The following is a 22,168-nucleotide window of genomic DNA, read 5'->3' as shown; positions in this document are numbered from 1 at the left end:
AGACCATCACCTTGGCCTTAGGATTGTCAGTGTATGAGTTTGGGGGAACCACAAATATTTGGTCTATAGTGGCAGGCTCCATGGCACGGCCAGGACTCGGGCAAGATGCCCAGGGAGCACATGGAAAGGAGACCCTGGCTCCCTGGGGCCGATTTTGACGGGAAACCCGCTTAACAGTTTGTACCCCAAGTGTCTCTGGCCTCACGTGGGTCCCAGCTCTGCTTTGCTAGCTCCCATTTGCATCATAGGGTTCAAAGAGAAAAGCAATGAAAGATTGACAAGGGAGGGCTGAGGGGAGGTGTTTGAATTTCACTTGGTGGGCACTGGGGAATTGAAAGCAGCAAGAGGGATGGCTAGATGGTGCTTTGGGAGGGCAATGAAGCGGGGGAGGAGCTGGCACGGGGGCAGGGCGGTCACCAGCTCTCCCAATAGGCCAGGCTTGGCTGGGGAGGCAGCAACAGAACCAAAGGAAGGGTTATCCTGTAGGAAGCAGGGTAGCGTGAGTGGCAGGGAAGGACCTGGGTTCTTCCACTAACTATAATCCCTGGCAAGTGACAACCTCTCCGTGTCTCAGTTTCCTCCTCTCTAAAATGGGCATTAGCCGAGCTTCCCTGCCTCACAGGGGGTGGTGGAGATTCAAAGAGGGCATCTATGTGGAGAGTTTAGGACAGAGTCTGGCACCTAGTAAGCTTTCAAGACATATTCTCATTGAGACCAAGGGACCCTGGAAACGGTTGCTGCAGGATCACGGGGCCCATGGAGTTAAGCAGATTGTACTGAACAGATTAAAATCACCTGGGGGATCCTTTCAACCGCCCAACCAAGGCCACGCCCCCGACCAATTAAATCCCAATCTCTGGGGAGCCGTCTGGGCGTCAGTACTTTCTGGAAGCTTCCAGTGCCCAGCGGAGCTTGGGAACCATGCTAATCTAGAACCTGTGTAAGGCCTGAACTGGCAGAGGTGACCTTGAAAAGACACAGGCCGGCAACCATTTTGTAGCCGGAGGTGAAGCCTGACGGGTTGGAGGGGTGGAAGGCTGTGAGGCCTCGGGGCCCAGCCGGGGGCTACACGACGGCGCCCGGGGGCCTTCGGGGCCTGGCGGCCACGGGCGCCCCCGCGCCCGGCTGGGAGGGGGCCGGCTGCCTGGCCCCGCGGAGGACGCCTGGCCAGGAGGCCGCAGCAGCCGCTCGGAGCCCGGCTTGGGCGCCAGAGGGAGCTCGTGGGGACGCGCCACGGCTCCATCCCCGCAGCTGGTTCAAACTGGTTTGGGCAGGGTGCGGCCCGGGCGGGCTGCATTCCAGGCCTCGGGCTGGCCGCCCGCCCCAGGGTCACCCCAAGCGCCTCTGAGAGGCCCAGGAGATTTTTTTTTTTTTTTTTTTTTTAAATTCAGACGTCTTGGTTTAAAATCACTCATTCGGCCTCCCACGGGGTCCCCGGCTGCAGCCCGCCGGCACAGCCCGGAGGGGGGCTTGCTCAGCCTGCGGAGTGCTGCCTGCAGCACAGTCAACGGCAGAGCTTTAAAAGCTGCCCCTGCCCAGCTCGCCTTCGCCCCAGAGACTCCGATTCTGAAACTTAGGGTGGGGTTCCGGGCATCTGTATTTTAAGCAAAACGATTCTAAGGCACCATTACCTTCAAAAAAGACTAGAAATAGAAGGACTGTTGGCCGGCCAACTTGGCCCAGGGTATGAATCGCCGAGAGGCTGGTGAAGAGCGAAGGTCTCTTCCCCAGACACCCCATCTCCAGGGAAAGCGGGTGTGGAAGCAGCACTTTTAGCTAATATCCCGGGGGTTTTTTTGGTTTTTGGTTTTTTCCCAATGAGTCATATTGGGCATTTGAAAAGTTTAAATACTGTCACAAACTTAAGCAGAAGAAGTTTTTACAAATATAATTGAAACCCCTCTGGGATCCCTCAATTTCCACTCCCCAACCAGTTTCCCGAATGTGGTGTACACTCCCGTGCACGGCTTTATACTTTTACGCCATATGTCTGTATCCATAAACAATATATAGCGCGGTTTCGCAAGTTTTAAAAACTTTGTTAATGGCAGCGTGCCCTACAGAGCCTTCTGAAACTTGCCTTTTGTTTTTCTTCTTTTCTTAGCATTATGTTTTTGAGATTTATCCACCAGGGGAAATTTGCTGTGCCCTGGACTGTTTGGGTCATCTGAGGCCGGTTCTGGGCTTTTCCGAGGGAGGGCCCCAGCCAGCCGACAGGAGTGAAGGTCAGAGCTGGGTTTCTGGGTGCTTGTGTGATGCGGAAGGGCCCTGAGCATCAGACGCATCAGGATGGCCAAGTGCGGATTCAGTGAGTTCCTATTAAATCCTTTTCCTTAGCACCTGAGGCCCAAATCTTTGCCAAGAAATTTCCAGAAAATTACTCTGGCCTGAAGGCTTGAAAGTTTTTGGACGGCGATGTCGAGAAATGAGCAGCTGCGGCAGTGTGCAGTGATGGATTACCCAAAAGGCAGGGGAAGCGTATGCTCACGCCCCCTACCTAAGGTTGTCAGATAAAATATAAATTCAGATTTAACAGGACCGGGGTCAGGGGAGTCCTGTATATTTATTTGCAGCCCTAAGCCGTGCCCGATGTTTTAAAACGAATTTAACATTTTAAAAGAAATCATAGGAAAAATTAGACCGCTAGACCTCTCTATACCTCTACCATTTTTAGAGCTCTTCGCATTAGCATTGCTTTGGACGCCCCCTGTTCAGCCTCTAAGAGGTCTAGACTAGCCTCCTAGCGGTGTAGGGGTGTGTGTGTGGGGGGGGGGAGGGTGTCAAATTTAGTGTGCTTAAGAATTCCCTGGGAGCTTACTTTAAAAGCTGCCCCTGGGAAGAAGAGAATCGCTACACCCGACTTCCCACTTCCCTAATTTTTAGGACTGTCCGCCTGGCGCAATCAAGATGCTGCCCTAGGAGAGGCCTTGTGGGCGGGGGAGAGGGGGGAGGGGGTGGCCTTTAAATGAAAGCATCCTCTAAAATAGCTGTTCTCCATCCTGAATGCACGCTGGAACCACCCTGGGGAGCTTTACAAACTGCTGATGCCCAAGCCCCACCCCCAGAGATTTTGGCTGAATCCACCTGGGGTGAGGCCTCGCTTCAGGGCTTTTAGAAACTCCACGGGGCATTCTAAAGTGCTGTAAGGAGCTAGGAACCGCTGCTGCACCGGATTCCAATGAAAAAGGGTGGTCCATGGTTCTCAAACTCGGCTGTATGTTAGAATCACCTGGCGAGCATCAAAAAATACTGATGCCCAGGTTCCAACCTCAGAGATTGTGTGTGGCCTGGACTCCTTTAGGAGTCCCAGGTGATCGCAATCTGAAAGTGAGTTTGAGACTCTCTGGTTTACCAGGTGGTGCGGGGGCCGGGCGCAGTGAGCACCGCGCTCCACTGGGTGGCGCTGCCCACTCGGCCGGGCGCTCCGAGAGGCGTGGGCCGCGGTCACTGGGTGCGCACCTGCCCCGCCTCCGCCAGGCGGTCCGCGGGGCATGCAGCGAGTCGGGGGCGGGGCTCCGAGGCCGGGACGCGGCGTCGGGTTCCCGGGCAGCCTGCGCCAGCTGGACCCTGCAGCGCTCCTGATGCTGCTCGTGGACGCCGATCGGCCGGAGCCCGTGCGCACCGGGGCGCGGGAGCTCGCGCTCTTCCTCACCCCCGAGCCCGGGGCCGAGGTAGGGGACGGGGTTGGAAGTGGGGGAGGCGGGTCTCGGGGTTGGGGGGATCAGGGCCCGCGCGCCCCAGTGGAGGAGTGGACGGATGGGGTCCCCCAACGCACTGGACCCGGACCCTCGGCTTCCCCGCAGCATCCTCTCGTACTTGACGCTGGGGCTCCGGACCCGCACTGAGGGTCCGAGGGGCCCCTTCTTTGCGGAGTGGTGGCTGCTTAGCGTCGCCCAGAGATGCGCGTTAGGTCGCGCCCGCTCCCTGCTCCAGCCGACACGGCTCTCGGGGGCCCAGACTCGCTTCCCATCCCCACCTGAGACCCCCAGCATCCTCCGAGACGCCAGACTGAGGCGCGCTCGGAGCTGCCGCCTTTTGCCAGCCAGGGCCCCGGGGGAGGCTAACCCCAGGTCCTGCCCTTGCCCGGGCGCTCGGCCGGCCTGCTCTGCTCAGAGCTGATGGCAGATGCCGGGAGCAGGCGGGCAGCCTGCGTCTGTGAGAGGATGCACCCGGCCTCGGTCCGCTTCTGTTGCTAGGAGGGAAGATACCTCATCTCTGGCTGTACTTTCTATGTTAAAGGCACAGAATAAAAAGTAAATCTCAAACTAGACTCTTTATCTTCCAGCTGAAGCCAGTCTGTTGACAGTTGCATGAAAAAGTTATTTACCCAAGTTCACCAGGAGTTATTTAGGGCCAGAAAGTCAACTCATCCTCTTAAATCTCAGAAGCAGTACAGAAGTATTTAAGACAAAGGGTAATAACGGAAGATCATACGTAACTGTGATTGAAATTTGGTTTTGATAAAATTATTTTTTTAATGTAAAAACAACAACAACAACAACAAAGGGTAACCACCCTCTCCTTTTTCTCTCTCACTTCAATTCTAGTTCCCAGAGATCTTTCAGAGTTTGGTGTGCATTATTTTAAACATATTAAAAATCCATTTACAAATGTAGGTATGCATATATACTAATAATTATACGTAATTAGTTTTTACCAAAAAACCTCTCTTGATATTAGAATAATATTCTGTAACTTGCTTTTCTTTATTCAAAATAGCATGGACAAATGGAGAGTGACTTAATAGTAAGGTGTGAGGCATCTTTTCAGGGTGATGAAAGTGTTCTGGTATTAGTGTTGATGGTTGCAAAACTGTGACTCCGCTGAAAACCACAGAATCATACACTTTAAAAGAGTAAATTTTATGGTATATGAATTATATCTCAAGTTAAAACATAGTATGGCCATATCTCTGTGTCAGAATGTATCTATAGGATCTGGCCAATCAAAATATAATTTATAATTTGAGCCAAAGATGTGAGCCATCCATGCAATTTTACTTATTTATTTATTTTTGGCTGCACTGTGTGGCATGCCGGGTCTTAATTCCCCAACCAGGGATCGAACCTGTGCCCCCTGCATTGGAAGCTCAGAGTCTTAACCACTGGACCACCAGGAAAGTCCCCTGTCCATGTTATTTTATTTTATTTTTTTAATAGATTTAACTCTTAGTTTCTTTTTTTAAGTTTTTAATTTTTATTTTATTTTTTTACTTTTGGCTGTGTTTAGGCCTGTTGCTGCGCGTGGGCTTTTCTCTAATTGTGGCTAGTGGGGGCTGCTCTTCACTGTGGGGTGCCGGCTTCTCATTGCCTTGGCTTCTCTTGTTGCAGAGCACGGGCTCTAGGGCACGTGGGCTTCAGTAACTGTGGAACATGGGCTTCAGTAGCTGTGGCACATGGGCTTAGTTGCTCCCCGGCATGTGGGATTTTCCTGGACCAGGGCTCGAACCCGTGTCCCCTGCATTGGCAGGTGGATTCTTAAACACTGCACCACTAAGGAAGCCTCACCATCCATGTAATTTATTTATTTAATACATTTATTTATTGGCTGCTTTGAGTCTTTGTTGCTGCGCACAGGCTTTCCCTAGTTGCAGTGAGGATTGCAGTGCGCAGGCTTCTCTTTGTGGTGGCTTCTCTTCATGCAGAGCACGGGCTCTAAGCTCGCGGGCTTCAGTAGTTGCATCGTGTGGGCTCAGTGCTTGTGGCACCTGGGCTTAGTTGCTCCCCAGCATGTGAGATTTTCCCAGGCCAGGGCTCAAACCCATGTCCCTTGCATTGGCAAGCGGACTCTTAACCACTGCACCACCAGGAAAGTCCCCATCCATGTAATTTAAAATGTTCTAGGAGCTATATAAAAGAGGAAAAAGAAACAGAGGGAATTATTTTCAGTATATTTAATTTTTTCCATTTTTATTGAGGTCTAATTGACATACAACGCTATAAGATTAAGGTGTACAAGTTTCAATGTATTTAAAATAAGTGTATCCCAAATATCCTTTCAACATGTCATCAATGTAAAAAGTTTAATGAGAGTTTTACATTCTTTTCTTTGAACTAAGTTTTCAAAATCAGGCTTGGAATATTGAACTTACAGCACATCTCAGTGTGGACCAGCCACATTTTAAGCACTTAATCGTCATAAGAGTCTAGCGGCTTCCGTATTGGAGAGTGTAGGTCTTCATCGTTCCTTGGCTTTCTTATGTCCCACCATTACATAATAATTCCTCCTATTTTCTGAGCACATACTGTGTGCCAGCAGCCTGCTGCATTCTGTTCATGGATTACGTCTTCACATCCTGGCAGTGACCCAGTGGCTAGGATGTTGTTATGTCGACTTCATAACTGTGAAAACGGAGGCCCTTGCCGAATAAGCGACAGCCTATAAATATCCTGTAATGTCTGAACCATGCCCCCAGGGATGGGCATTTAGGTTGGGTACCTGCTTAAGGATTTGAGTAACCTGAGTGTCTTTCGTGTTCTTTCTCCCCCTTGCTCTCAGCAGCAAGATGTCATTGTGCCCAGCGGCTCAACCTCTGCCTCATTTTGTCTCGATTAGGGACAGCCTTCAGGAGAAGCCGCATGTATTAACTTCATTTGCTCACTCGGGGCTCTCTTTAACTCAGGCGCAGGCTGGCTCACGCTCATTTGTAAGGACCGTAATGAAGAGCCGAACTCCCTGTAGCTCCATGCAGCAATAAAGCCACTTGGAGCTCTTGCTGAAGTTTATTTACCAAAAGAAGCAAAAACTGCCAGAGCAGAGTCACTTGCAGCCTCTACTTAAAGCTTAATTCATTAGCAGTTCGCTGCGCTGGGGTTATTTGCAGATGGGCAAAGGAGCTGGAAAGGGGAAGTCTGGTTTGGCAACACGAGTGGGCAGCCGGTGCCTCCTGCACCAGCCCCTGTCCCAGGGCCACTTTGGGCTTTTAAATGGAGCAGTAGGAGTCTCAGACCAGCCGGCTCCAGTCCTAGGGGTGTCCTGGGGTTCCTAGGGAGGTGTCCTGGGGTTCCTAGGGAGGTGGGCCGGCTCCAGTCCTAGGGGTGTCCTGGGGTTCCTAGGGAGGTGGGCCGGCTCCAGTCCTAGGGGTGTCCTGGGGTTCCTAGGGAGGTGGGCCGGCTCCAGTCCTAGGGGTGTCCTGGGGTTCCTAGGGAGGTGTCCTGGGGTTCCTAGGGAGGTGGGCCGGCTCCAGTCCTAGGGGTGTCCTGGGGTTCCTAGGGAGGTGGGCCGGCTCCAGTCCTAGGGGTGTCCTGGGGTTCCTAGGGAGGTGGGCCGGCTCCAGTCCTAGGGATGTCCTGGGGTTCCTAGGGAGGTGGGCCTCACACCTCGAACCCCTGCTATGTGCGGGAGTGAAACACACAAGGGCCCCTGCTCTCATTGTCCTACTGTCAGACAATCAACACGTAACACACAAAACCTCTAAGTTGTGAATAATGCCATGGCATAGGTGATGTGCTAGAGGGTGTCTGTGTGTCTGGCAGACATGGGGTGGGGAAGGAAGGCCTCTCCAAGAAAGCTGAGACCTGAGTGGTAACCCCTGAGGAACGTGCAGGGAAGAGGAAGTACCAGAGATCCAGGAGGATGAGTAGCAGAGGGACCCCACTTCGGGAGTGTTCAGGGAGGGCTTTCCTGAGGCAACATCATTTTAGGCTGAGCTCTGAAGCATAAATAGGAGCTGGCTAGGCTGAGAGGAAGGAGGAAACCATCCCAAGCAGAGGAACCAGAACTTGCAAAGGACCTGGGGTGGGATGAAGCAGGGTGGTCATCAGGATGGAAGAGCAGCAGGTAGAAGGGGGAGCAGTGGGAGGTGGCGCTAGTGAGGGGGCCAGAAACCGTGCTGGGACTTTGCACTGTCTCCCCAGATCCAGGAGCCAGTGAAGGGCAGCATGCTGAGAAGAGTTGGCAGGTTGAGCGTTTTACTATTTCTAGTGCCTTTGGGATTTTCTGTCCAACCAGCTTTTTGTGTTTTACTTTCTCTCTTTTTCTCGTTTGAACTTCCTCTTTTGGGGGAGGTTTCAGGCGGGGTCTCCGGAAGCTGCTTCAAGATGGCAGGGGGAGAGAGAGAGATGTTCGCCTCTTGGATGATTTAGGAAGGAGGGGAGCTCAGGGCCCTCTCAAATGGCTGAGTCCTGATACCCACCCGAGGGTGAATTCCTGACCAGACTCTGAGAATTGCATGCGGTCCCTGGGCTGGAACGCAGGACCGGTTTGGCCCACAGGTGGGGTTAATGGCCAACATAGAAGGAAATAAAGGGAACCAGCACTTTCTCACACCTCCAGACTTTGCTTGAGTGGGCAGAGGGTGATGGGGGAAAGCACCTGTTAACCACACCTGGATTAGGTCAGGGGTTGCCAAGTGGCCCAGAGGCTGAATCCATTGAATCCTGATGTGAGGGGTTCAATTCACATAGGGGTTTTTATTTTACTTTATTTTTTATTTTTATTTATTTACTTTTTGGCTGTGTTGGATCTTCATTGCTGCGCGCAGGCTTTCTCTAGTTGTGGCGAGCAGGGGCTACTCTTTGTTGTGGTGCGCGAGCTTCTCATTGCAGTGGTTTCTCTTTTTGTGGACCATGGGCTCTAGTCACACAGGCTCTAGGCGCACGGGCTTCAGTAGTTGCAGCATGTGGGCTCAGTAGTTGTGGCACACGGGCTCTAGAGCACAGGCTTAGTAGTTGTAGTGCATGGGCTTAGTTGCTCCGTGGCCTGTGGGATCTTCCTGGACCAGGGCTCGAAACTGTGTCCCCTGCATTGGCAGGCGGATTCTGAACCACTGCACTACCTAGGAAGCCCCACATAGGGGTTTTTAAGTGGAGAATTTTCATGAAAAAAATCTGAGTTTCTGTTTATTTAAAATAATGGACAGTCTGGTAATCCTAAGTCCCTGTTTCCTAGTTGTGGTCCCCTGTTTACCACAGTCCCCACTCCTCCTTATTATCTCCCTCATACTGAAGTTGGTATCAGTTACCATGTACCCTTGTGCGTGAACCTTTGAATTTTCTGTAGTTATAAGAGGAAAGGGAACTGTATCTCCAAACCATGTGTCTGGACTGAAATAGGAAAACATAAATTAGCCAAAAATGCCCTTGAGTTTCAAGAAAAAATGTAGAAGAGACTGTTTCATTGTGGAGGCAAAGAAAATTTTCTTGTGTCCAACATGCAAACACCAAGTGTCTATGGGAACCCCGGCACGTGTGTTATTCTTGTGATGTTCAGATTTTAAGTCTATAGGTGGGTTCCGGGGCACAGTCTACTGTGTCTCAAGATGTAGTTCTGTATGAATTTATTCCTCGGAACTTGATGGCAGACCTGCTGTGTGCCGGGCACTGGGGAGAGGCACCTGCAGTGCCTGCCCTCAAGGACTGGCATTGCAGTCAGGGAGATGAGCCATCTAGGAGTGACCCAACAGGAACTAATGGTGACAAGTGTCACAAGGGAGACACCCGATGGGCTGTGATAGAGACACACAGGGAGGATTGGAAGGAACTACCAGGCAAAGATATGGCATCACGTGTGCAGCTGGAGGCAGGGAAAGATGAGTCCCCAAGAGGTTCCTGAGCAGGTGGACCTCAGTGATCAAGGGGAGAAGAGACAGGGCCAGACCCGGGCCTGGGGTCAAGGGGAGGAGTCTGGATTCGATTTTAGGGTGTCATGGATAGAAGCTGTGAGCAGGGGAAAGACAGGATCAGATTTGTAGACTTTGGGCTGCAGTGCTGGAACGTGTTGGAAGGGCTGGTGTGGCAACAAGGGGACCGCGGATGCATATGTCCATATGGACGTGGACAGAGCTGGCCAGGCTCCCTGAATCAGAACCCTTGGGGGCATGAGAGCCAAGGTCAAGGTGGGTGCCCAGAGAGGGGCAGCGTTTCTCAGAAGAAAGTTCCTATGTTTCTCCCTGCAGAGAACTATGCAGCTGTGGAAGGACTCATCCCTGGTTCTGAACAATCTCTTATCAAAGGACATCTGGGCTTCTGGAAGGGTGGGGGGGTCACCTAGGAACCTTGGCTAAAAGTTCCCAAGCTGGCTGACTCTCAGAACCAACCGAGAAGCTTTGAAACAGGTTCCCAAAGATGGGAAGTGACCCTGGTGCTCACTAGCCCGGGCTGGTCACATAGCAATGCTTCTGCACAGTAGATGGCTTGCGGCTGCAATGTGAGTCAGCTCTGAATGCGCCTTTCCAGAGCCAGGGGAGAAAAAGCAAGATGCACAGAGGTGTGTGCAGCGTAAATAAACACTTTAAAGGCAGAAAACACCTATTTCATGCATCTGTAAGTAGGAGATTGAGTTAAATCAATCTCTTTAAGATTAATGGGGACTTCTCTGGTGGCGCAGTGGTTAAGAATCCACCTGCCAATGCAGGGGACACGAATTCGAGCCCTGGTCTGGGAAGATCCCACATGCCGCAGAGCAACTAAGCCTGTGTGCCACAACTACTGAGCCTGTGCTCTAGAGCCCACGAGCCACAACTGCTGAAGCCCGTGTGCCTAGAGCCCATGCTCTGTAACAAGAGAAGCCACTGCAATGAGAAGCCTGCACACTGCAACGAAGAGTGGCCCCTGCTCGCCACAACTAGAGAAAACCTGCACGCAGCAACAAACACTCAACACAGGCAATAAATAAATTTTTAAAAAAACAAAGATTGATGGGGTGGGATGAGTAGAGCCTAGCCAAGGTGAGAGCACTGCTGTAGGGCATGGTCCCCAACCTTCGCCGAACATCAGTGTCATCTGGAATCTTCAACAGCAACAAAAAACACTGATGCCTGGCTCCCACCCCCAGACTCTCTGGTTTCATTGCTATGGGTGCCATCCGGGCATTGGGATGCTGAAAGCGCTCCAGCAGGGTTGTAAGCCTGGAGGAGTGACCAAGACTGAGTAGTCTGTTGGACAGTCACTGTGGCTGCTGACTGTTGGGGGCACCCGGGAGGCACCCCAAGCCTGGGGCTCTGGGCTTGTAAGCACCCCTCCAGAGATTCTCATGCCCAGCTTGGTGAGGGGCTCACAGCTCCTGTCAGTGCGAGTGGGCCCTGCCCCTTGCCTGGGAATGCCGGCTCCCAGCTGCCCTGGGAAGGCAGAAAACCTGTCAGTCCTACCAGCTGCTGTGTCTGCAGCACTGGCTCCTGGACTCCTCGTGTAACAACTGAAGAAACCTCCTTTACAGATGTGTGCCCCTCCCCCAATCCCCTGCTCCTGGCCAGGCTGAGTGTGGCAGGACCAGCTCTGGAGGTGTACAGCCTGGGCTCAGATCTCAGCCCTGCGCTTGTGCTTCTCTCTGCCTTTTCTTCTCCAGCTGCAGGATTGGATGAGATGATCCATGGGCAACACCTGGCTCAGGGCCTGGCCCATAGTAAGCGATCTGGCACATTAGCTGCGATTATTCATGTACTCATTCTGTAGGTGTTTATGGAGCAGGTAGCAGCTGTGGACCCCAGGCCAGGCGCTGGGAAGCAAGAGTGCAGGAGAGGCCCGGCTGCCTTCAGGGCTCTCAGAACAGGTGGGAGGGTGGGCGTGACACACGCTGATAATTCTATACAGTGTTTGTAAGAGGGTGATTTCAGCCGTTCGCTTGTGCAGAAGATCACAAATTTTCTTTCACTCGCACGACCTCGTGCAGGCCTGAAAGTCCAGTGTTAACTTTCAGTCTCTGTGTGCGTGAGGCCAACCACAGACTCCATTTTTTGGTTTGCAAAACATAGTTGCTGCATGTGCGGTCCCCATGAGCCCCAGGTTCTCTTAAGCTCGCTTGGGATCTGACTTTATTCCTTGGTGCAAGTGTGGTAGAAATTTGGCCTGCGGGTTCTTTTAAGTGAACTGGAGTTGGTTTTGCTTTTAAAATACGTTTTATTTTAGAAATAAAAAATGCACGCACGTGTTACAAAGTCCAAAGGTCCTGGTGGCCACAGAGTGCTGAGTCAGGCCCCATCCTGCCCAGGTCCTCAGCTCCTGCTGCTCTGCGGAGGCCGCTGCGGGCCATGCCTGTGTCCCCTGCCGCCACCCCCCCACCTCCCCCCAAGTTATTTTTAGATGCTAAACAGAATCTCATTGTCTGTCTGAATTATAATTTAGGTAACCATTCCTCTATTGATGGACATTTAGGTTACGTGGATTCTTTTGCTCTCACGAAGTCTCTTGCAATGAGTATCTCTGTACGTACATCATTCTGTGTTTGTGCAAATATGTCTGGAGGATAAATACCTAGTGGGGGAATTACTGGGCCCAAGGATACATGCATTTAAATTTTTGGTTGCTGCCGCCAAATTAACCTTCTTAAAATAGAGTAGTCAGCCCTTCTAGACATTCAGATCTCAAGGTCAGGGGTCCCTCTGGGGGTTGGGAACTCTTATTTGCACTGCTTCGGGGGCCTGGGAGGAAGGAGTTCCTGTGTCTCCTGGGTTATCCTCTAAAGGCCAGGTCCTTCTCCGTTTGCAATTCCAGCCCAAGGCTGTTTGGAGAATCCCTTCATTTGCTCTTTCCAGCCTTTCATTCTTGGCTTGCCCCAGCCCCTGGGGTCTTTCTGCCTTCAGTCCAGCCCTTTCATCCTGTGCACAGAGGTGAGGCTGCCTCTGCTGCCTCCCGCCAGGCTGGTGGAAGGACAAACACCGATATCCAGGAGACCTTGACTTTCACTGTCTGAACCGGCCGCCAGGAGCACTTTTGGAGAAGAGGTGACTTTCCTAATTACATGCCCTGGGTGTGGGCAGGCCTCACAGTCCTTAGGCCTGCTTCATTTCCACACACACCCCCCCCACACACACACCCCCTGCCCCATCTTGTACTGATGGACCCTGGTCCAGCCTGGCTGGAGGAAGCAGGGGCAGGGTCAGGCTGCAGCACCAGGTATCAAGCAAGAGCCACCCCCAACCCTGAACTTGATCTGGCTGCATGTGGGTGTCCTCTGGCTGGCACGGTGATCTGATTTTTAAAATGCTAAGTAGATGCCAACTTTCAAAAAGTGGGAGTTTTCACATAAAAATCCAAATGTTTGGCTTCTTTAAAAATGTTGCAACAAAAAGTACAGGTCTTGGACTTCCTAGGTGGCGCAGTGGGTAAGAAGCTGCCTGCCAATGCAGGGTACATGGGTTTGATCCCTGCCCCAGGAAGATCCCACATGCCACAGAGCAACAAAGCCCGTGTGTCATAACTGTTGAGCCTGTGCTCTAGAGCCCGTGAGCCACAACTACTGAGCCCATGTGCCGCAACTACTGAAGCCCACACGCCTAGAGCCTGTGCTCTGCAACAAGAGAGGCCACAGCAATGAGGAGCCTGCACACCACAACGAAGAGTAGCCCCCGCTCGCCGCAACTAGAGAAAGCCCATGTGCAGCAACGAAGACCCAACACAGCCAATTAAATAAATAAATAAATAAATAAATAAATAAATAAATAAATAGTACAGGTCTTCGGTGGCCTTGTGCCTGGGCTGCATGGACCTTGTGGTTTCTAGAAGGATGAGAGAGAGAGAGAGAGAGAGAGAGAGAGAGAGAGAGAATGTGTGTGTATATCTGTAAACAGCGTTATTGTGATATAATTCACATAACATACGATCCATCTGTTTAAAGTGTACAATTTCATGGCTTTTGGTTCCCTCACAGAGTTGCACGGCCACCAACCACAGTCAGTTTTAGAACACTTTCATCACCTGCAAAAGAAACCCTGTCCCCCTTAGCTCTCACTCCACCCCTTATCTACTTTCTGTCTCTAAAGGTTTGCCTGTTCTGGACATTTCATACATGTTTGTGTTTTAAAGACACCGATAGGCCGGAGGTGTTAAGGCCACATTCAGCCTTCAGTCAGATTTGTTTGGCCGTTATAATATTTTATTAATTTTTTAGGTTAGTTTTGAACATTTTCAAATTGGGAGAGTTTGCATAACTATCTGGATCAAGACCATTTGTCTTGAATAAAACCAGTTGGGTGCATTCCCACCTGGAATGACCTGCTGCAACCACGCGGCAGGTGTCCTCTTTAGATGGGGCAAGGGGCCTCCCGTTTACCACAGTCCCCACTCCTCTCTCTTGTCTCCCTGCCTGGGGGTTGGCTGCCATTTATTTATTTATTTATTTATGTATTATAAATTTATTTATTGATTGATTGGCTGTGTTGGGTCTTCATTGCTGCGCATGGGCTTTCCCTAGTTGTGGCGAGCGGGGGCTTCTCACTGCGATGGCGTCTCTTGCTACGGAGCGTGGGCTCTAGAGCGCAGGCTTAGTAGTTGTGGCGCATGGGCTTAGTTGCTCCGCGGCATGTGGGATCTTCCTGGACCAGGGATCGAACCTGTGTCCCCTGCATTGGCAGGCAGATTCCTAACCGCTGCACCACCAAGGAAGTCCCAAGCTGCCATTTATTATCCTGCTGGGCTTCTGTGTTTCTCAGAGAAAAGTAAAATATCTCTGTCAAAAGTGGGTAACTGAAATAAGCAATGTGAAGAAAACATTCTTAAGTGTGGCCCATTTCTCTTGTATTCATTTCCTGCTTGGCTTCTGTGTCTTTTTGAGTTTGGAGACCCTAGTCGGTCTCCAGCAGGTCTCAGATAGTGTGGTCTCAAACAGGACCGCATCTCCTATGTGTGTGGAGCATCTCGCCAGGAGTAACCTAGAGAAAGAACTTACTTGGCCCTCCTCAGCTTCCATCTCAAAACAGAGAGAGTCTGAGAATCCCTGGCCCCCGCCCCAGCTTTGAAATGGAGAAACCAAGGCACAGAGACGGTCAGAGGTATAGTTAAGACCACACAGCATGAATGCAAAAGTGGGATTAAGGCGCCACCCTGGCTGCTATATTCAGGCTGTAGCTCTTCTAAGAGAACATTTTTCTTTCTCCTTCCCTTGGCCTTTTTCTTTTCTCCTTCCTCCCTCCCCCCTTCCTTTCTTGCAAAAAATATTCATTGAGCACTGTATTGGTTACCAATTGCCAGGTAACAAACCACCCCCAACCTTAGCGGTTAAAAATGACCCCCGTTTTTTTTAAAACTCTATGTTGTTACACATTTATTATGTTCATTGTCTAGTTTCCCCACCCCACATCATGCACAAGGTCCCTTTGGGTGGGGACATTTTTTTTTTAATTTTTATTTTATTTTATTTTTTATTTTTGGCTGTGTTGGGTCGTCGTTGCTGTGCGCGGGCTTTTTCTCTAGCTGTGGCAAGCGGGGGCTACTCGTAGTTGCAGTGCACGGGCTTCTCAGTGCGGTGGCTTCTCTTGTTGCGGAGCCCAGGCTCTAGGCGTGTGGGCTTCAGTAGCTGCAGCACGCAGGCTCACTAGTTGTGGCTTGAGGGCTCTAGAGTGTGGCCTCAGTAGTTGTGGCACACGGGCTTAGTTGCTCTGTGGCATGTGGGATCTTCACCGACCAGGGATCAGACCTGTGGCAGGTGGATTCCTAACCACTAGGCAACCAGGGAGGTCCTACGATCCCCATTTTATAGTGCATGATTTTGCAGGTTGGTGGGGCTCCTCTGAGCAGTTCTGCTCCTGGGGTGTTGGTGGGGCTGCCTCACGGGGCTGTGTTCAGCTGAGGGCTGGCAGCCACCGAAAGTCCAATGTGGCCTCACTCATGTGTTGCGCAGTTGGTGCTGGCAGTTGCGGCCCCTCGGTTCTCCTGCACGGCCTCTCCTCTCGTCCTCCCGGATCTCTTTTGCCCTGTGGCATCTCCCCCATAATTGCCTGCTGTTGTCTTCCAAGAGGGTGAATACAAAGCTGCAAGGTCTCTAGACCTGGAAGTCACAGAGCGTTGCTTCCACCACAGTTTATTGGTCAAAGCAAGTCACAGGCTAGACTCAGGGGTGGAAAGAAATGGTCCTGTGTCTCTTCGTGGGCAGAGTGGCAAGGTCATACTGCAAAAGGACATGTGGGATGGGAGAGAGTTGGAAGGCCATCTTAGGAAGCACAGGTACCTACTGCGTGCCAGGCATTATTCTAGACCCTGGGAACACAAAAGTGAATAAAAGAAATGAAAACCCCTGTTCATCAGGAGCTTTCATTCTGTTGGCGGGAGATGACAGGAAACAAGTAAAATATATAGTAAGTTAGATGGTGGTAAAGGCTAAAGAGAGAAATAAATTGGGGCAGAATGGGGCGTGGTAGGGAAGCTACAGGGTCAGGGAAGGCCTCACTAAGGAGAATCATATGAGCAAAGGCTGGAAGGAAGTATGAGATGGGCTTTACCAGTGAAGGGAACCGTAGGTGCAAAGGCCCCGGGGTGAGGACATGGTTGGTGTGGTTGGTGGGGCGTGAGCAGGAGGTGATGAGGTCAGAGAGGTGGTGGAGGGTGCGATGGTGTAGGGCTGGAGAGGCCTCCAGTCGGCGTTTACTGATTGAGGTGGAAGATGGGGAAGGACGTTTTTTTAAATTAAGATATAATTCATATAATATACAATTTACCATTTTAAAGTATACAGTTCAGTGGTTTTTAGTATATTCACTATGTTGTGCAGACATCACCACAACCTAATTCCAGAACATTTCCATCACCCAAAAAAGAAATCGCATAACCATCAGTAGTTATTCCCTACTCCCCTCCCCCCATTCCATGGGGGAGACAACTGCTAATACACTTTCTGTCTCTGTGGATTTGCCTCTTCTGGACATTTCACATAAAAGGAATCATGTAATATGTGACTTCTTTCACTTAGCATATGTTTTCAAGGATTATCCATGGTGTAGCATGTATTATTAGGACTTCATTCTTTTTTATGGTCATATAATATTCCATCACAGGTACACGCCACATTTCATTTGTCCATTCATCAGTTGATGGACATTGAATTATTTCCACTTGTTGGTTATTATGAATAATGTACGAGTGTTTTTGGTAAGAGCCTCTGTTTTCAGTTCTTTTGGATACACTGCTGGGTCATAGGGTAACTCTATGTTTGACCTTTTGAGGCTGGTTTCCAAAGCAGCTGCACCATTTCACATTCCCACCAGCAGTGGATGACGGTTCCAGTTACTCTAAATCCTCAACAATATTGGTCGCTTGCCATTTTTGTGATCATAGCCATCCTAGTGGCTGTGACAAGGTACAGTGGAAGATTTTGAGCTGAGGAGGGCTTTGGTTTTAACAGAATCTCTGAGGAGTAGATTGAAGGGGAGCAAAAGAGGAAGCAGGGGACCCGTGAGTAACAGGCTACTGCAATGGTCCCAGCGAGGGAGGGCAGTGCCTTGCACCGGAGTGGTGGAGAGAAGTGGTTGGATATATTTTGAAGGCAGAACCGAGAGGGTTTTCATAGAGGTTGGATGGGGTGGGGGGCTGGGGGGTGGGAAAATGAGTCAACGATGCTCCCAGGTGTTTGGCCTGAGCACCTGGATGATGGAGTTTCCATTGGTTGAGTTGGAGAAGACCACGGATGGTGGAGGATCATTTTGTGTTTTCTTGTGCCAGTTGCTGGTGGACAGGACCAGCCCCTTTTTGGTTTTTGACACGCCCAGCTGGGAAGCCTGGATTGGCACTGTGGGAGAAAGCAGGGGATGTGGAAGAAGGCTGTGAATGCCATGATTCACGTGTGTTGAAAAATGCCCACCTGCCATGCCCACCGGCCATGCCCCGAATGTCACGTAAAGCAAGCCATTTGCTTCCCTCCCCTCGGAGTGGGACAGTTTCTGCCCACGGAGCTGCAGTGTGGTGAGGGCACTCATTTTGCTTATGCACTGGTTAAAAAGGCGTGTGGGCTGCAGCCTGCAGGACTCGTATTTCTGAGGCCACTTTGGGAATTATCTTGAGAGAAAATTGTCCTGTGAATGATTTGTGGGCCCAGTGGGGTGGCTGATCCTTCCTGATGGTTGGGAATGTCTTGGGACTTGTCCTTCCCTTAACTGACCAGGCAGTCGGCAGGTGCTTTCTTCCCTCCTTGCTGCTTTGGGCCACCACCCTAGGTACAGGGAAGAGGTGGTGGGGTGACCGTAGTTGCCAGGCAGCAGAAAAGTGGGCACACTTCTCCCCTCCCCAGAGAGCACCTTGGTGGTTACAAACTTCTGAAGTCAGAGAGGTGAAATTTTGGCTTCAGTATTTATTAGCTGTGTGACCTTGAGCAAGTGACCAAAGCTCTCTGGTCCTCTGTTTCTCAGTCCATAGAAAGGGGGAAATTATGGCACCTACAGTAGAGAGTTCTTGTGAGAATCAAATGAGATAACCCATACGCAGCGCTTAGCCTTTGTCATGTAGTGACAGCACGCCACGAAGCACCCGTCTACGTGTGCCTGCTGTGTGCCTGCGCCCTGTTGAGGGACTGAGCCACATCTATTGTGTGAGGTTAACCTAACGACCCTGCCAAATGGGTGTGGCACTTCCTGTTGCAGGTGAGCCAACCCAGATGCCCAAGTTAAGCCACTGGGTTAAGGTCACACAGCTGGCAAAAGAGAAGACGGGGTTCGAACTCAGGACTAACTTCCTTTCTGAACGTGTTAGGAGAGGTCAAGAGGCTCTTCCGACGAGCCAAGAGCTGCACATGTATCTCGGGAAGGAGGCTGCCCAGCCAGCTGGGGCATGGTCCTTTGTGCCCCTCTAGCCGGTTTTGTCTCCCCAGAGGTGTTGGGACTGGGGTGTAGATTGTCTACCCTGTGCTCCATCACAGAGCACAGGGCATCTGTGCCCTCTCCCATCTCTCTTGCTTTCCTGTGGATCAGAAGGAACCACCAACCTCCTCCCTCCCATCTCAGTGGCCTGTGGCTCCTTCTTTCTCCCTTAGTGCATTAAGGACATTTTGTTTTGTTTTGTTTTTAACCACGCTTTTACTTTTTGGGAGGTGGGAGGGGGACTTCCTGTGTGTTTCCAGTCCTCCCTCCACTGTGGTCCCCTTCCCCTGTCAAGCCTCCCCCAGTCAGGCACAGAAATAGTCCCAGCTGTGAGATGAAGGTTCCAGAGTTTAAAATTGCAGCTCTGTACTATTTATACTCTAGCCGGAAAGATGTTTTTTTGTGCAGCCGTTTATTTGGTTGTGGTAGCGACGGCCCAGGCTGCAGGCGGCAGGCTCCTGCACTGTATAAACATTTCTCCGGGGACAAGTGGGCGGTGAGGGCAGCCTTCAGGTGAGGGGGGCAGGTGCCAGGCCTGCCCAGAAATGCCTGGGGACACCTCCCTGGAGGAGAATGATTTGGCCTGGTAAGCCAGAGAGAGTGGTTCATGTTCCAGCCAAACTTTCTTCCTAGATGCCTGGTAATTAGAAAAAAAAAAGATACAGGTATTTTTAAGTCATGAAAAAGGTACATGCTTGAGGGGAAAAAGGGTTCAAACTAATTTTTACACAAGTGATTAAAGGAGGCAGACTCTTCACGTTCTGTTTTGTTTGGCCCATAGAGCATTAAAAAAAAAAATTTTTTTTTTTTAATTTGTGCCACTATTTAAAAATTGGGACATTTCCCATAAAGTTAGAATTTCTGGCTTCTCTTGAAAATGGAAGGTTCTGGCAACCCTGGCCTTGTGTTTCCTGGTGGCTGCTAGTGGCTGACTGCTCTAAAACTGGGCAAGTGCTTTTCAGATCACCCCAAGCACCAGTGGCCTGCTTTGCATTCATTTACCTTACTGCCTGGGACTTGATAACGTTTGAGGTTTGGACCCTTCAGATGACATAAGACATTCAGGGCTCCCGCATCAGAGCACATTCACCAGTCCCTACTCCCCACGGCTAAGTAAGCACTATCAATAGGGTTTCCAGATAAACTACAGGAACCCCAGTCAAATATGAATTTCAGGTAAACAACAAATACTTTTTCAGTATAAGTAAATCCCCTAATTATTAGCATTTGGTAATATCATCCCAGGCCTTTCTCTTGAAGCATGTGCATTTCTTGGTGTTGGCACAAGGATAGTTTTATATTCTGCCTCTCCTGCAGTTCACTTTTTCTCTCCGTGGTGTTTCTCAAGAGGCATTTCTCAGCATTGATAAGAGCAGGCTTTGAGGCCAGGACTCAAACTTAGGTGAGAACAGGGCCCCAATGCTTGTTAGCTGTGTGACCCTGAGCAGGTTCCTTGACCTCTCTGAGCCTCAGTTTCCTCATGTGAACAATAGAGGTGATAAGGGTCACTTTGTTATCTCCTGTTAGTATTTATTTATCTTGCCTCTTTTGAGAACTTCATAGAGTGGATGGTCCACGGTGGCTTTAACCAGAGAGGTTAAACAAAGGTGTCCACGGCATCAAGATTACCACCAGCACACCTCGACTTCAAATGAGGCTAGAGAGGTTTTGAAAAGGGAAAGTAGGTCTGGAGGGAACTGGGCAGATAATCCTAAGATTTAGTTTGCTTTAAAAAAAAAAAGAAAGAAAGAAAAGAAAATGAAGGGCGGTTGTCTCCCTGGAAACCACTTGCTAATCTCCGGGATATTGTCTCTTTTCAGGCAAAGGAGGTGGAGGAGACCATCGAGGGCTTGCTCCTCAGGCTGGAAGAGTTTTGCAGCCTGGCCGACATGGTGAGTGCCTGCCTGGGAGGCGTGGGTGGAGGCCCAGGCCAGGCTTCAGGGCCCTCCTGGGCTTCCCTGGGGAGCATCTTGGTGGTGGCTTCGCGAGCAGGAGGCGGGGGCAGTGGCTGGCCGTGGGGGAAGCTCACGCCCTCTGCCTCTCTCCACCCCAGGCTCCCTGAGTCGGCCATCTTGATAACGCCCTTCCCCGGAGATGCCTTTATTCCTCCGAGGAGGCGGGGCTGTGCCACCAGGTGGCGCTCTCGGCCCCGATGCGGGGAGCCGTGCGGCGGGGATGGTTAAGACTATATTTAACTTTCCTCGCTCTGCGCAGTTCGCCAGGCAAACGTGGAGGCAGCCAGGAAGTGGCTTCGGGCCTGGGAGGCCTAGGAGGAGCCTCCTGGCCGGGCCCTGGCCCGTGGCGGGCTTGGGCATCAGGGGCCCTCCTGAGTCCTTCGCTCGCTCCCCAGTTGCTGCTGCCCTGCTTTGCGGGAGCGGATCCTCCTGGCTGGGTGGGTTGGAACATGGAGGATGGTTCCCTAGGTCTGGAAGACAAGGTCTCCACACCTCCTTGTGTCTCCAGGATCGTTGCCAGACAGGTGTGGGGCCCTGAGGAGCACTGATAGAATGTTCTGGAAGTTGCCAAGCTTATTAAAGGCACACCGGCAGCTAGGGTTTATGGCTTCTGCCTGGAGGCCCAAAGGGTAGAGCTCCATATTGGGACCAGGCCTGCCTCTCCCTGGAGCACAGGAAGCCCCACTGGGCCCAGCCAGGGAGATGTGTACCAGGTGTCAGGAGGGACGCTTGTGAGAGCCCCAGGGAGTGACGTCTGTGGAGCATCTTCTTTGTGCCGGACACCGTACAGAGCGTTCTTCACGTATCTTCCCATTTCACCTCAGAGCAATCCACCATGATGGGTATGACTTTATCCCCATAATTCAACAGGCATCTGAATGCCTCCCTGTGCCAGCTCCTGGGACACTGCAGTGGACAAGACGCAAACGTTCCCACAAGGACCTATGTGTGTTTTTCTCTTGAGAGCCAATTTTTTTAGTTCAGATGTGGGTCCAGGTGGGAGCTGGGTAATGAGACTGACTTTGAACAGCCTGAATAGTCCTTTCTTCGTCAACAAACTTTGGGCACCTTCTGTGACCAGTCCCTTGGTGAGCCTGAGGATGCAAAGAGAGACAGATCTGTCTCTATCCCCCTGTCCCCCGACCCCCCCGACTGCTGGGGAGACCATTCCGTGTACCAGCCGCTGTCCTCCAGGGTCAAAGCGCTGGCCGGGAGGTGTGTTCCAGGTGCAAAGGGAGGCTGTAGAGGTCTTGAAAAGGGAAAGAGGTTCTAGAAGGAACTGGGCACATAATCCCAAGACTCAGTTTGCTTTCAAAAAAAAAAAAAAAGTGTAGAGTTGTTAAATTCTGCCTGGGAAATCGGGAAGCCTTTGCAGAACAGGTGGTGATTAATTTAGGGGTTGAAAGAGGGACAGGAAGAATTCAGTTGCAGGAGTTGGAGGGCGTGGAGTGGGCGGCATCCAGGCAGAGGGGCTGGGCTGTGGGGGTGACATGCTGGGCACAGTGGGAGAGTGCTGGCCCACACAGGGGGCGGATTGGGAAGATGGTGGGGATGGGCGGTCCTGGGACTTTTTTGTTCTCAAATCTCAGCCCCTCCTCCTCCCGTGAAGGGATACCCACCATCTACCCACAATGAGAGCTTTGGGCAGAAGTCAGCCTGGACAGACAGAGAGGGGCCCAGGCTTTCCTTGCCTTAAAAACCTCAAGGCTTCCCATGG

General features: G+C 51.2%; 1 protein-coding gene across 3 annotated transcripts in view; it reads left to right on the top strand.

The window, feature by feature from the left end:
* Positions 1-3,491: 3,491 nt before the first annotated feature.
* The window catches only part of BCAS4 (breast carcinoma amplified sequence 4), a 62,990-nt gene continuing 44,313 nt past the window's right edge, over positions 3,492-22,168 (top strand). For all 3 annotated transcript variants that reach the window (XM_057703010.1, XM_057703009.1, XM_057703008.1), the window contains exons 1-2: positions 3,492-3,671; positions 20,317-20,388. In XM_057703010.1, the coding sequence (XP_057558993.1) occupies positions 3,492-3,671; positions 20,317-20,388 (252 nt within the window). The remainder of the gene's footprint in view (positions 3,672-20,316; positions 20,389-22,168) is intronic.

Source organism: Hippopotamus amphibius, chromosome 12, assembly GCF_030028045.1.
Source record: "Hippopotamus amphibius kiboko isolate mHipAmp2 chromosome 12, mHipAmp2.hap2, whole genome shotgun sequence".
Taxonomy (NCBI): domain Eukaryota; kingdom Metazoa; phylum Chordata; class Mammalia; order Artiodactyla; family Hippopotamidae; genus Hippopotamus; species Hippopotamus amphibius.
This window is presented reverse-complemented; position numbering and strand designations above follow the sequence as displayed.